At 34.9% G+C, this 14235-nt stretch overlaps 1 protein-coding gene across 11 annotated transcripts in view; it reads left to right on the plus strand.

Moving 5' to 3' along the window:
* The window catches only part of RAD54B (RAD54 homolog B), a 128095-nt gene that overhangs the window by 86241 nt on the left and 27619 nt on the right, over positions 1-14235 (plus strand). For all 11 annotated transcript variants that reach the window (XR_002135967.2, XM_019713370.2, XM_019713373.2 and 8 more), the window contains one exon: positions 12182-12472. Coding sequence is in view for 10 of the 11 variants with exons in the window: in XM_019713370.2 (XP_019568929.2) it covers positions 12182-12472 (291 nt within the window). In the remaining variant the exon portion in view is untranslated. The remainder of the gene's footprint in view (positions 1-12181; positions 12473-14235) is intronic.

Consider the following 14235-nt stretch of genomic DNA (forward strand, 5'->3'; position numbering starts at 1 on the left):
TCTTGTTGATGACAGCCATTCTGACTGGGGTGAGGTGATATCTCATTGTGGTTTTTATTTGCATTTCTCTGATGATTAGTGACATTGAGCATTTTTTCATATGTTGATTTGCCATTTGTGTGTCCTTTTTGGAGAAATGTCTCTTCAAGTCCTCTGCCCATTTTTCAATTGGGTTGTTTGGTTTTTCGTTGTTGAGTTGTGTGAGTTCCTTGTATATTTTGGATATTAGCCCTTTGTCGGAGGCACTGTTTGCAAAAATCTTCTCCCATTCAGTTGGTTGCCTCTTTATTTTATAAATGGTTTCTTTTGCTGTGTAAAAGCTTTTAAGTTTGATATAGTCCCATTCATTTATTTTAGCTTTTAGTTCCCTTGCCTTTGGAGTCAAATTCATAAAATGCTCTTTGAACCCAAGGTCCAAAGTTTAGTACCTATGTTTTCTTTTGTACAGTTTGTTGTTTCAGGTCTTATGCTTAAGTCTTTGATCCATTTTGAATTCATTTCGGTACATGGTGACAGATAGCAGTCCAGTTTCATTCTTTTGCACGTGGCTTTCCGTTTCTGCCAGCACGATTTATTGAAGAGGCTGTCTTTTCTCCGTTGTATGTTTTTTGCTTCTTTGTCAAGAATTATCTGTCCATATTTATTTGGTTTTATTTCTGGGTTCTCAATTCTATTCCATTTGTCTATGTGTCTGTTTTTCTGCCAGTACCATACTGTTTTGATTACTGGTGCCCTGTAGTACAAACTAAAGTCAGGGAGTTTGAAACCTCCAGCATTGTTCTTTTTTCTTAGGATTGCTCTGGCTATTCAGGGTCTTTTGTGGTTCCAAACAAATGTAATGATTTTTTCTTCTACTTCTTTAAAAAATGCCATTGGGATTTTGATGGGGATTGCATTAAATCTTTATATTGCTTTGGGTAACATGGCCATTTTAACTATGTTGATTCTTCCAATCCATGAGCACGGAATGTCTTTCCATTTCTTTGTGTCTTCTTCAATTTCTTTTAAAAATATCTTATATTTTTCAGCATATAGGTCTTTCACATCCTTGGTTAAGTTTATTCCTAGGTATTTTATTCTTTTTACTGCAATTGCAAAAGGAATTGTTTTTTTAATTTCTTTTTCTGAGATTTCATTGTTAGTATATAGGAAGGCAATAGACTTTTGTACGTTGATTTTGTAGCCAGCAACTTTACTGTATTCGTTGATTATTTCTAATAGCTTTTTGGTGGAGTCTTTAGGGTTTTCTATATATAGCATCATATCATCTGCAAAGAATGACAATTTAACTTCATTCCCAATTTGGGTGCCGTTTTCCTTTTATTTCTTTCTCTTGCCTGATTGCTCTGGCAAGGACTTCCAACACTATGTTGAAAAGCAGAGGTGATAGGGGACAGGCCTGTTGTGTTCCTGAACATAGAGCAAAAGGCTTCAGTTTTTCACCATAAATTATGAGATTAGCTGAGGGTTTGTTATATATGGCCTTTATTACGTTAAACGATTTTCATATTAAGTGTTTTAATCATAAATGGATGTATCTTGTCAAATGCTTTTTCTGCATCAATTGATATAATCATATGATTTTTGTCCTTTATTTTGTTTATGTGATGTATCACATTGATGGATTTGTGTATTTTGAACCATCCTTGTGCCCCTTAGTTAAACCCTACTTGGTCATGATGAATAATCTTTTTAATGTATTGTTGCATTCGATTTGCTAGAATTTTGTTTAGGATTTTTGCCACTGTTTTCATTAGAGATATTGGTCTGTAGTTTTCTTTTTTTGTGCTGTTCTTACCAGATTTTGGTATCAGGGTAATGTTGGCCTCATAAAATGAGTTAGGGTGTACAGTCTCTTCTTCAAATTTTTGGAAGAGTTTGAGCAGGACAGGTATTAGATCCTCTTTGAAAGTTTGGTAGAAATCACTAGTGAAGCCATCTGGTCCCGGACTTTTGCTTTTGGGAAGGTTTTGGATGACTAATTCGATTTCCTTACTGGTGATTGGTCTATTTAGATTTTCAAATTCTTCATGGTTCAGCCTAGGAAGGCTATATGTTTCTCAGAACTTGTCCATTTCTTCTAGGTTATTGATTTTGTTGGCATATAGTCCTTCATAGTATTCCTGCATGATCCTTTGTATTTCTGTGGCATCCGTGATAACTTCCCCTTTCCTTTCTGATTTTATTTATTAGTGTCTTTTCTCTTTTTATTTTAGTGAGTCTAGCCAAGGGTTTTTCAATTTTGTTAATCTTTTCAAAGAAGCAGCTCTTTGTTACATTAATTTTTTCTATTGTCCTTTTGTTCTTTATTTCATTTAATTCTGCTCTGATTTTTATTATTTCCTTTCTCCTGCTGCCCTTGGGTTTCATTTGTTCTTTTTCTAGTTCTTTAAGGTGTGACATGAGGTTATTTATTTGGGATTTTTTTGTTTCTTGAGATAGGATTGTAATGATATAAATTTCCCTCTTAAAACTGCTTTCACTGCATCCCCGAAATTTTGGTAGGATGTATTTTCATTCTCATTTGTTTCTATGTATCTTTTGATCTCTCCTCTAATTTCTTCTTTGCCCCGGTCATTTTTTAAAAGTGTGTTGTTTAATCTCCATGTATTTGTGGTTTTTCCTGCTTTCTTTTTACAGTTGATATCCAATTTCAAAACCTTGTGATTAGAGAATATGCTTGGTATGATTTCAGTCTTCTTAAATTTGCTGAGTCCAGTTTTATGTCCCAATATATGGTCTATCCTTGAGAATGTTCCATGTACAGTAGAGGAAAATGTATAGTCTGATGTTTTAGGATGAAGTGCTCTATAAATGTCAATTATGTCCATTTCATCTAATGTGTCATTTAGGGCTGATATTTCTTTATTTATTTTCTGTTTGGATGATCTATCCATAGCTGTCAACGATGTATTTAGGTTCCCTACTATAATTGTGCTTTTGTCAATTTCTCCCTTTAGTTCTGTTAGTAGTTGCTTGGTGTATTTTGGTGCTCCCTAATTGGGGGCATAAATATCGAGTAGTCCCCTTTACCATTATGAAATGTCCGTCTTTGTCTCTTGTTACCTTTTTTATCCTGAAGTCTGTTTCATCTGATATCAGAGTGGCTACACCTGTGTTTCTCTGGATACCATTTGCTTTCAGTATCAATTTCCACCCTTTCACTTTGAGTCTATATTTGTCCTTGTAGCTGAGAACTGTGTCTTGTAGGCAGCATATGCTTTAGTTTTTTGATCCAATCTGCTACTCCGTGACTTTTTATTGGTGAGTTCAGTTCATTTACTTTTAGGGTGATTATTGATATATGAGGATTTCCTATCATTCTATCTTTGGTTTTCTGGGAGGAGTGTGTCTCCATTTGTTTTTTTACCTTTTAGTTGGTATCTATTATTTCAGTGTGGTGGTACTTTACGATTTTTTCCTGTTACTTCTTTTATTATGTTATATATTTTAGTTCTGGATTTTCTTTTTTCTTTTTTTTTTTTTTTTTTTGAGTGGTTACCATTAAGTTTATGTAAATTTGAATATTTAGAGTATTCCATTTTCTTCAGCATGCTTACTTTCTCCATTCCCATGTTCCAGTTCAGGCCTTTACTCTACCCCTTTTTATGGTTTGGTTGCCACAAATTGTCCCTGTTGATGGTGGTCGAATAGCTCCTTTAGTATTTCTTATAGTGCAGGTCGTGTGTTAGAAAATTCCCTCAACTTCTGTATGTCTGGAAAGGTCTTTATTCCTCCTTTATATCTAAAGGATATCTTTGCTGGATATATTATTCTTGGCTCATAATTTCTCTGTTTCAATAGTTTGAATATTTGGTTTCACTCTCTCTTGGCTTGTAGAGTTTCTGCTGAAAAATCGGATGATATTCTAATGGGCTTTCCTTTGTAGGTTACCGTCTTCTTTTCCCTGGCTGCCTTGAGGATTCTTTCTTTGTAGTTGAGTTTTGACAGGTTCAGTGCAATGTGCATTGGAGAAGGCCTGTTGGGGTTGAAGTAATTAGGTGTTTTATTTCCTTTTTGGATTCGAGGATCCAGTTCTTTCCACAAGTTTGGGAAGTTGTTATCGACTATTTGTTTGAATGTACTCATTGTTCCCTTCTCTCTTTCTTCTCCTTCTGGTATGCCCATTATTCTTACATTGTGCTTTCTGATGGAGTCAGGAAATTCTTGTAGAGTTCTTTCATTTCTTTTAAGTCTCAAGTCTCTTTCTTCTTCCATTCTTGTCATTTCCAGGTTTCTGTCTTCGATGTCACTGATTGTTTCCTCCATCTGGTCAACTCTACTACCTAAGCTGGCTATTTCATTCTTCATTTCTTCTATTGAGTTCTGAATCTCCAGAAATTCTATTTGGTTCTTTTTAAAAATTTTAATCTCTTTGGTAAAATGTTCATTTTGTTCTTTGATTGTGTTTCTGAGTTCATTAAACTGCCTTTCTGTGTTTTCTTGCATCTCATTGATTTTTTCAGAACTGCGATCTTGAATTCTCTGTCATTTGAGTCACATATTTCCATATCTTAGGTTCATTTTCTGGAGACTTTTCACTTTCTTTCTGAGCTGTCTTGTTGCCTTGGTTATTCTTGGCCATTAATGATTTATGATTTCTCTTTCTAGACATCTTCAGGAGTGGATTCTGCATCAGGTTGATAGAGGTCTTTCTTTTATTTTCCAGTAAGTGTTGGTAGAATGTTTTGTTTCCTCTCCAAATGTAGACTTTTATTCTCTCTCACACAGTAGTGGTTTGTTATTTCTATACTATTCCGTCTTCTCACACAATGGGGAGAGTCCCTGGAATTGGGCTTCTCTTCTGTGAACAGTTGGCCTTGGTCGTACTGCACCACCTCCGTGTGGGGATTTGGAGAGCTTCTGAGGTTTCAGAGCTCTTCCTGCACCAGATTCAGAGTCTTGTGCTTCAGCGGCTCTCTTTACTCCTGTAGGGATCCGCCCCGATAGGTGGGGCCAGTGGTAGTGTTGGTTATGAGAGATGGCCAGAGCCATGGTGGTGACCACCACCGCAGCCAGTCCCTCCTTCCACAGCTCCCTCCCCTTTGTCGGAACTCATTGGGCTGGGAGTCCGAGTCTGTGGACAACAATTCTCAGAACTGCAAATATTCTGTTGGTTTGATCTGACACTGCTACTGTTCTGCTTCCAGCAGTGGTTAGGTGGTGGCAGGTTGAGCTCTGGGAGGGTAGGGAGGGGGCGACTAGTCTTAGTGCCTATGTCTCCCGTTTTCTGCGGCAGTGAAGGCTTAAACCACTGTTTTCAGCTTTCTTCCCTCAGTCTTTGCTCCGAAATCTCTGCCGTGAACGTTGGGTACAGCCGTGTTATATGCTGTCCCCGCAGCCCTGTGGTCCATAAACAGCCGTAGCAGTCCAAGTTCTTCCCTCTCCGGCATCTGCTGTAGTTCGGGATGCAGCGAGTTCGGAGCACTGAGCTAGGTTTGCGTCCTCTCCACACTTCTGCCTTCATTCCTCCCGTGCTATGCAATTTGTCCACCTTTAGGTGAATTCAGGAGTGAGTTTCTTCGTCTTGCCTGTCCGCTGTGCAGCGAGCCCTTTGTGGAGTTATAGTTGTTCAATTTGTTGTAAATTCTACGGGAGGTTTCCAGAGGCTCACCTCATGCTCCCATTTTTATGATGTCACTTGCAGATATTTTTTTGAATTAGTGGTTTGGATTTCTTTGGATAAATACCCAGGAGTGAAATTGCTGTGTCATAAGGTGGTTCTGTTTTTAATTTATTTTCATTTAAAGATTTTATTCCGGAAGGGGAACAGGACTTTATTGGGAAACAGTGTGCAATTCCAGGATTTTTTCCAAATCAAGTTGTTGTCCTTTCAATCTTAGTTGTGGAGGGCGCAGCCCAGCTCCAGGTCCAGTTGCCATTGTTAGTTGCAGGGAGCACAGCCCACCATCCCTCATGGGAGTCGAACTGGGAACCTGGCGGTTGAGAGGACGCGCTCCAACCAACTGAGCCACCTGGGAGCTCAGCGGCAGCTCAGCTCAAGGTGCCATGTTCAATCTTAGTTGTGGGGTGCGGAGTCCACCATGCCATGTGGGAGTCAAGGAGTCAAACCGGCAACCTTGTGTTTGAGAGCCCATTGTCCCATGTGGGAATCCAACTAGCATACTTTGGCATTAGGAGCTCGTAGCTCCAAACACCTGAGCTACCAGGTCGGCCCATGTTTTTAATTTTTTGAGGAACTGCCATGCTGTTTTCCATAGTGGCTGCAACAACCTACAATCCCACCAATAGTGCACGAGTGTTCCCTTTTCTCCACATCCTCGCCAGCACTTGTTGCTTGTTGATTCATTGATGATAGACATTCTGACAGGAGTGAGGTGGTATCTCATTGTGGTTTTTATTTGCATTTCTCTGAGGATTAGTGACTTTGAGCCTCTTTTGATACATCTGTTGGCCATCTGTATGTTTGCTTTAGAGAATTGTCTCTTCATGTCCTCTGCCCATTTTTAAAATTAGGTTGTTCATTTTTTTGGTGTTGAGTTGTATGAGTTTTTTATAAATTTTGGGTATTAACCCCTTATCAGATGTATTATTGGCCTATATCTCCTCCCATTCATAGGATGTGGTTTTGTTTTGTTGATGGTTTCCTTTGCTGTGAAAAAACTTCTTAGTTTGATATAGTCCCAGTTGTTTAATTTTTCTTTTGTTTCCCTTTACTGAGGTGATACATCAAGTAAAACTATTACTAAGGGTAATGTCTATAAATTTACTTACTATATTTTCTTCTAGGAGTTTTATGGTTTCGGGTCTTACATTTAAGTCTTTAATCCATTTTGAGTTTATTCTTGTATATGGCATAAGAAGGTGTTGCAGTTCCATTTTTTTTTCATGTATATGTCCAGTTTTTGCTGCACCATTTATGAAATAGACTGTCATTACCCCAAAGTAAATTCTTTCTTTGTCGTAGATTAAATGACCATATGAGCATGGATTTCTTTCTGGACTCTGTTCTGTTTTCATTGACCTATGTGTCTGTTTTTATACCAATACCATTACGATAGCCTTGTAGTATAAGTTGATATTGGGTAGCGCGATACCTCCAGCTTTGTTCTTCTTTCTCAGGATTGCTGTGGCTATTCAGGGTCTTTTAGGTTCCATGTAAATTTTGGGATTATTTGTCCTAGTTCTGTGAAAAATGCCATTCGTATTTTTATACAGATTGCCTTGAATCTATACATTGCTTTGGATAGTATAGACATTTTAAATAGTACCATGTTTCCCCGAAAATAAGACCTAGCCAGTCTATCAGGTCTAATGCATCTTTTGGAGCAAAAATTGATATAAGACTTGTTTCTTATGCTACTATAATATAAATCCCGGTCTTATTTTACTGTAAGACCGAGTCTTAAATAATATAATATAATATGATATAATATAATATATAATATTTGGTCTTATATTAATTTTTGCTCCAAAAGACGCATTAGAGGTGATTTTCTGGCTAGGTCTTATTTTTGGGGAAGCACGGTATATTAATTCTTCTGAACTATGAGCATGTATGTACTTCCATTTGTTTGTATCTTCTTTAATTTCTTTCTTCAGTGTCTTATAATTTTCTGAGTACAGGTCTTTGACTTCCTTGGTAAATTTATTCCTTAGTATTTTTTTTGATTCAATTATAAATGGCATTGTTTTCTTAATTTGTTTTTCTGATAGTTCATTATTTGTGTATTAAAATGCAACCAATTTCTGAATATTAATTTTTTATCCTGCTACTTTACTAAATTCATTTATCAGTTCTAATAGTTTCTTGGTGGAATCTTTCGGGTTCTCTCTCTGTATAGTATAATGTCATCTGCAAATAATGACAATTTCATTTCTTTCTTTCCCATTTGGATGCCTTTTATTTCTTTTCCTCGTCTGATTGTTGTGGCTAGAACTTCCAGTACTATGTTGAATAAAAGTGGTGAAAGTGGGCATCCTTCTCTTGTTCCTGATCTTTTTTTTTTTTAATTTATTTTTTAAATTTATTGGGGTGACAATTGTTAGTAAAATTACATAGATTTCAGGTGTACAATTCTGTATTACATCATCTATAAATCCCATTGTGTGTTCACCACCCAGAGTCAGTTCTCCTTCCATCACCATATATTTGATCCCCCTTACCCTCATCTCCCACCCCCCACCCCCCTTTTGTTCCTGATCTTAAGGGGAATGCTTTTAGCTTTTCCCCATTGAGTATGATATTAGCTATGGGTTTGTCATATATGACCTTTATCATGTTGAAGTATGTTCCCTCAATTCCCACTTCGCTGAGAGTTTTTATTATTAATGGATGCTGGATTTTTGTCAAATGCTTTTTCTGCATCTATTGATATGACCATATGATTTATATGTTTCATTTTCTTTATGTGGTGTATCATGTTAATTGATTTGCAGATATTGAATCAACCTTGCACACCAGGAATAAATCCCATTTGATCATTGTGTCTGATCTTTTTAATGTACTGTTGAATTTAGTTTGCTAATATTTTATTGAGAATTTTTGCACCTATGTTCATTAGGGCTATTGGTCTATAGTTTTCTTTTTTTATTTTAGTTTTCTTTCCCATTTGGATGCCTTTTGTTTCTTTTCTTTGTCTGATTGTTGTGGCTAGAACTTCCAGTATTATGTTGAATAAAAGTGGCGAAAGGGGTCATCCTTCTCTTGTTCCTGATCTTAAGGGGAATGCTTAATAGTGGCCTTGTAAAATGAACTTGGGAGACTTCCCGCCTCTTGGATTTTTTGGAATAGTTTGAGGAGAATATGTGTTAACTCTTTTTTGAATATTTGGTAAATATTGCCTATGAAGCCATCTGGTCCAGGACTTTTATCTGTTGGGATTTCGTTGATTACTGATTCCATTTCATTGGTAGTAATCACTGTGTTCAGATTTTCTGTCTCATCTTGATTCAGCCTTGGAAGATTGTATGCTTCTAGGAATTTATCCATTTCTTCCAGAGTGTCCAGTTAGCTGGTGTATAGTTGCTTGTAGTATTTTCTTAAAATTTTCTGTGGTGTTTGTTGTCACTTCTGTTTTGTTTCTGATTTTATTTATTTGGGCCCTCTCTCTTTTTTTCCTTGATGGCTAAATGTTTATCAATTATATTTATCATTTAAAAGAACCAGCTTGTGGTTTCATTGATCTTTTGTATTGTTTTTTAAGTCTTTGTTTCATTCTGCTCTGATCTTTATTATTTCCTTTCTTGTACTCACTTTGGGCTGTGTTTGCTGGTTTTTTTTTCCAATTCCCTTATTTAAGGTTAAACTGTTGATTCAGGATTTTTCTTGTTTCTTCAGGTAGGCCTGAATTGCTAAAATTTCCCTTTTAGGCCTTCTTTCGCTCTGTCCCATATATTTTGGGTCGTTTTTTTTCATTTTTGTTTATCTCAAGATATCATTTGACTTCTTCCTTTATCTCATAACCATGAGATATTCATTATTTAGTAGCATGTGTTTTAGTCTCCCATTCATTATTACATGTTTTTTAGAACCCATTCATTATTTAGTAGCATGTTTTTTAGTCTCCATGTGGTTGTGTGTTTTTCAGGGCTTTTTTGTTGTTGTAATTGATTTCAGTTTCATGCCATTGTGGTCAGATATGATTTCAATCTTCTTAAATTTATTGAGACTTGTTTTGTGGCCTAACGTGTGCTCTATCTAGGAAAATTTTCCATGTGCACTTGAAAAGAATGTATATTCTGATACTTTGGGGTGAAATGCTTTAAAAATATCGACTAAATCCATCTAGTCTAGTGTGTCATTTAAGGCTGCTGTTTCCATGTTGATTGTTCTGTCAAGAAGATCTGTCCATTGGTGTCAGTAGGGTGTGAAAGTACCCTACTCTGAATGTGTTACTGTTGATCTCGGCTTTTATGTTGGTCAATATTTGCTTTATATATTTAGGTGCTTCTATGTGGGTGTATAAATGTTTACTAGGGTTATGTCCTCTTGTTGGATCGATCCTTTTATTATGTAATGTCCTTGATTTGTCTCTCATGATGGTCTTCGTTTTAAAGTCAATTTTGTCAGATAAGTATTGCTACTACCCTAGCTTTTTTCTCATTTCCGTTTTGCGTGAAATAATCTTTTTCTGTCCCTTACTTTCAGTTTGTGTCTGTGTTTCAACATGAGGTGTGTCTCTCGTAGACAGCGTCTGCATTGGTCTTGTTTTCTTATCCATTCAGCTACCCTATGTCTTTTGATTGGAGCGTTTAATCTATTTGCATTTAAAGTGATTATTGATAGGTATGTAGTTATTGCCAGTTTATTATTCATCTTTTAAAATTTTATTTTATTTTTTATATTAGTTTCAGGTGTACAAAACATCATACTGCGTAGACATTTACACCCTTCTCAAAGTGATAACTCCCTCAATATTATTCATATTTTTGATCTTCACTTATTTGTTTGTCCTTTCTTCTGCTTAAAGGAGTCCTTTTAGCATTTTTTGTAATACTGGCTTGATGGTAATGAATTTGTCATTAATGACATCACTTTTTAAAAATTCATGAATAGGTATTTCAAAAATAATTATAAATGACAGGAAATATATAGAAATACTCATCCTTACTAGTATTGAAAAGTTAACCAAAATAACCAAGAAATAACTTTTGTTCTCTTCTATTGTGTTTTATTTGGTTGGATTTACATAGTAATAGCAAGTGTAGATGAGAGTACTGTCCTTTACTGGTTGGAATGTAAATTGGTACAACTGGAGGTTAGTTTGGCAACGTGTATCGAAAGCCTTAGAATTGTGTATATCTTGTGGCCTTGTCTCACTTAAGGAATGTATTTTAAAGAAATAATTATAAATGTGCTTAAAGATTTAGGTGTAAAAATGAAACCTAGAAACATGTTAAAGAAAACAAACTAACTGGAAATAAACATTTCTGAGGTAGGTAAATGGTTAGAGTATACATGTTGTATGGACTCAATATTTCATTATTAAGATACTACCAATCTAAAATGCATCATTATTTTATGTACCAGCAAGAAAAGCATGCTATCTAGTTATAATTGTAAGAAGTCACGAGTTATGAAAAGTATCCATTTCAGAGAATCTAGAGTATAAAAAATTATATCTTACAATTAATAAAATATGGTAATTGGTCAAGAAATTATTGAGTATTTCTGATGGACTAGGAACTATAAAAATAATGGTTTATGCAAGTATTTCGTAACATGGAAAATGTTTATGATACATTATTTAAGAATAAAATCATATTCATATATTTACCCAACATATTAAACACCTAAAGTTGGACAAATGCTAGGTACTAGACATTTGGTATAGAATGTTAAGCTAAACTGGTTTTTTTGTTCCCATGAAGCTTTATAGCTTGATATCTTTTTATTGTTACAAAAAACCAAACAAATAGAACATTAAATATATTTGCATGTTTATGCAAAGAAAAAAAATTTGTAAGATAAGTCGTGACAACAGTGGTTGTTTCTGGTTGATTAAAGTTGGTTTTAATTTCCTTATATTTGCCCAGTTGTATTTTCTTACTTTTCTACCCTGAACCTATTTCTTTTGTAATAAAAATTGAAAATAGTTTTAAAATATAAGTGAAGTTTTCTGTGATTTATATGTAAACACATATGTACATATGAGATTTATTTAAGCTTCGTTGTGACGTTCTCTACACTCAAAATACTGTATATAGAGAATTTGAACATATATTTCATTCATACTGTATTTTGACTTTAAAACTGTACTATTATTTAATGAATAATGTATAATGATTTTGAAAGAATCAGTAATGCTTTGTGCCAGTAATTTCTTGTAGGCTTAATTTTGGGATCAATAACTTGTCAAAGTACTTGCTTCCAAGAATTTTCTATATCAATTCTTTTCTTTGATTTTAGGGCTATGTGCCATTATAGTCTTCACATAAAAGCTTACTTTCAGAATAATCCAGATTGTAGATTGTTGATTCTAATGTCTCTCAATATACCGATAGCCAAATAAAGAAGGATTTAGGAGACCGTAGCTGCACTTAATTAAATGATTATGAAGAGATAATGGTTGGTCTTCCTTTTCCAAACTCATATTTCATTTCTTCTGTTAAAAAAAAAAATTCGAAGGGAAGTAGTTTATCATTATAAAATATTTAAGTTCATTTTTACTGCAAGTATTTTTATCTATAATACTTTTAATCTGCTATTTTTCCATAGGAAGAAAAGGAGTTAGGAGATAGGAGAGCAGCTGAACTTACCTGCCTCACTGGACTCTTTTTCCTTAGAAGAACCCAAGAAGTCATAAATAAATATCTCCCACCTAAAATAGAGAATGTAGTCTTTTGCCGACCAGGGGCACTACAGATTGAGCTTTACCAAAAGCTGTTGAATTCTCACGCTGTCAGATTCTGTCTGGAAGGGTTGTTGGAAAATAGTCCTCATCTAATGTGTATAGGAGCTCTTAAAAAACTGTGCAATCACCCCTGCCTTTTGTTCAACTCTATAAAGGTAAGTAGTATGTGAGACTGTCAGGGATATGAGCTGAGTGTTCTGTATCATGTGACTCTAAGAGGGCAGATTGGATTAATCCTTGGGGCTGCATTTGTGGGTTTCCCAAAGCTTTAAGTCTCTCTAGTATGGTTCTGTTGTAGAGCTGCTCCACCCTTCTACTTGTTCTTCATGTCTACATTCGTATAGCTGAACTAAGGATGAAATGGGTTTGAGGCTCTGCCTTCTAGAGTATGTGCCCTATGCCCTTTGACATCTGTCTAATACTTTGTCATGGTCTCCCTTCCTACTTTATATTAATATAGACAGTCAGTTTTGGTTGGTGCTAACAAATACAAAATTTGCCATTAAAAACAATTTCTATTTTCCTCATTATAAAAGTGATACATAATTGTATGAAATTTATAAAATTCAGAAAATTGCAAAGAAGAAAATAAAAATGATCTAGTTAGACTGTAAACTGGTATAACTAGAAAAATAGTTTGATGAACTATCAAAAGCCTTACAATTTTGTATATCTTGTGACGTGGTATACCACTTTTTGGAATTTATAATAAAGAAATAAAGCTCTCCAGCCAGAGAAAACCACATTTTGATATTAATAGTAATCTTAACTAACATTTATTAAGCAATTACCATGTACTAAACATGAAAAATTTTTCTATTAGTATTTTATTTATTCTTCACAAAACTCTATGTAGTAAGTACTATTATTACCATCTCCATTTTGTAGTGAGGAAATAGGGGCTCAGAGATATGCATACGAGTATATCAGTCTTTTTCTAAAGAAACTCAATTTAAAGTTTCTCATTTTAAATCTATTTTTTTCACTCAACAAATTGTGAACATTTTCCTAAATTAGATACTTTCTACAAGGATGATTTTTCCTGGCTGCATAGTTGAGCTGACCATTTGGATATTTAATGAACATAAGGCAATTTGGAGTATAACGAGAGTTTTCTGTTTTGGAGTTGGAACTGGGTACCAGTCCCCACTGTATTACTTACAAGTTCTCTAATCATGGTCAAGTTACATCTATGAGCCTTAGTTTTCTTCACTGGAAAGCAGAGACAATAATAACTTCCTGACAATGTTACTGGGCAATTTGATGAAATAGTGTGGAAAGAACCTAGTAAAATGCCTGGCCATGGAAGTTGCACAGTAATTATTAGTACCCTGTTAACAATTTTTATTCTTATATATTTTTCTTTAAACAATAAAATCATAGTTTGCAAACGAAAACCTGTGGGTGCCACATGATGTTTGAGGCCATGCATTATATACTTAGAAAATGGAGTGTTGTACCAGAAGTCTCTAAGTTTATCCTGTAGTGGGTTATACTTATATAGCTTATCGTAGAAGTCAGCTTCTGTAACTGCAGTAGACAGGCTTATAACCATTTATTAAGCAACGTTTTAAGAAACAGATTCTATACATAGTGATAAAAATTAAACCCTTTGGGCATGATGCCCAGCAAAAATAGAAGCTAAAAATTCTTCCTTAAAAGGAAGACTTTTTGATGGTCCAGAATGTATCAGTTAACTAGTAATAGGCATAGGATACTACAGACTTCAAAAAGGGTGCATAATTTACAATCTGGGATTTATTCAGTAAACCTTCCCTAATATTATAGCAATATATATATATATGTGTGTGTGTGTATATATATATATATATATATATATATATATATATATATATATATATATATATAATGGCTGAAATGAGCCTGCCACATGTAAATAACAATGATAAATTTGGTA

This window comes from Rhinolophus sinicus, linkage group LG12, assembly GCF_036562045.2.
Source record: "Rhinolophus sinicus isolate RSC01 linkage group LG12, ASM3656204v1, whole genome shotgun sequence".
Taxonomy (NCBI): domain Eukaryota; kingdom Metazoa; phylum Chordata; class Mammalia; order Chiroptera; family Rhinolophidae; genus Rhinolophus; species Rhinolophus sinicus.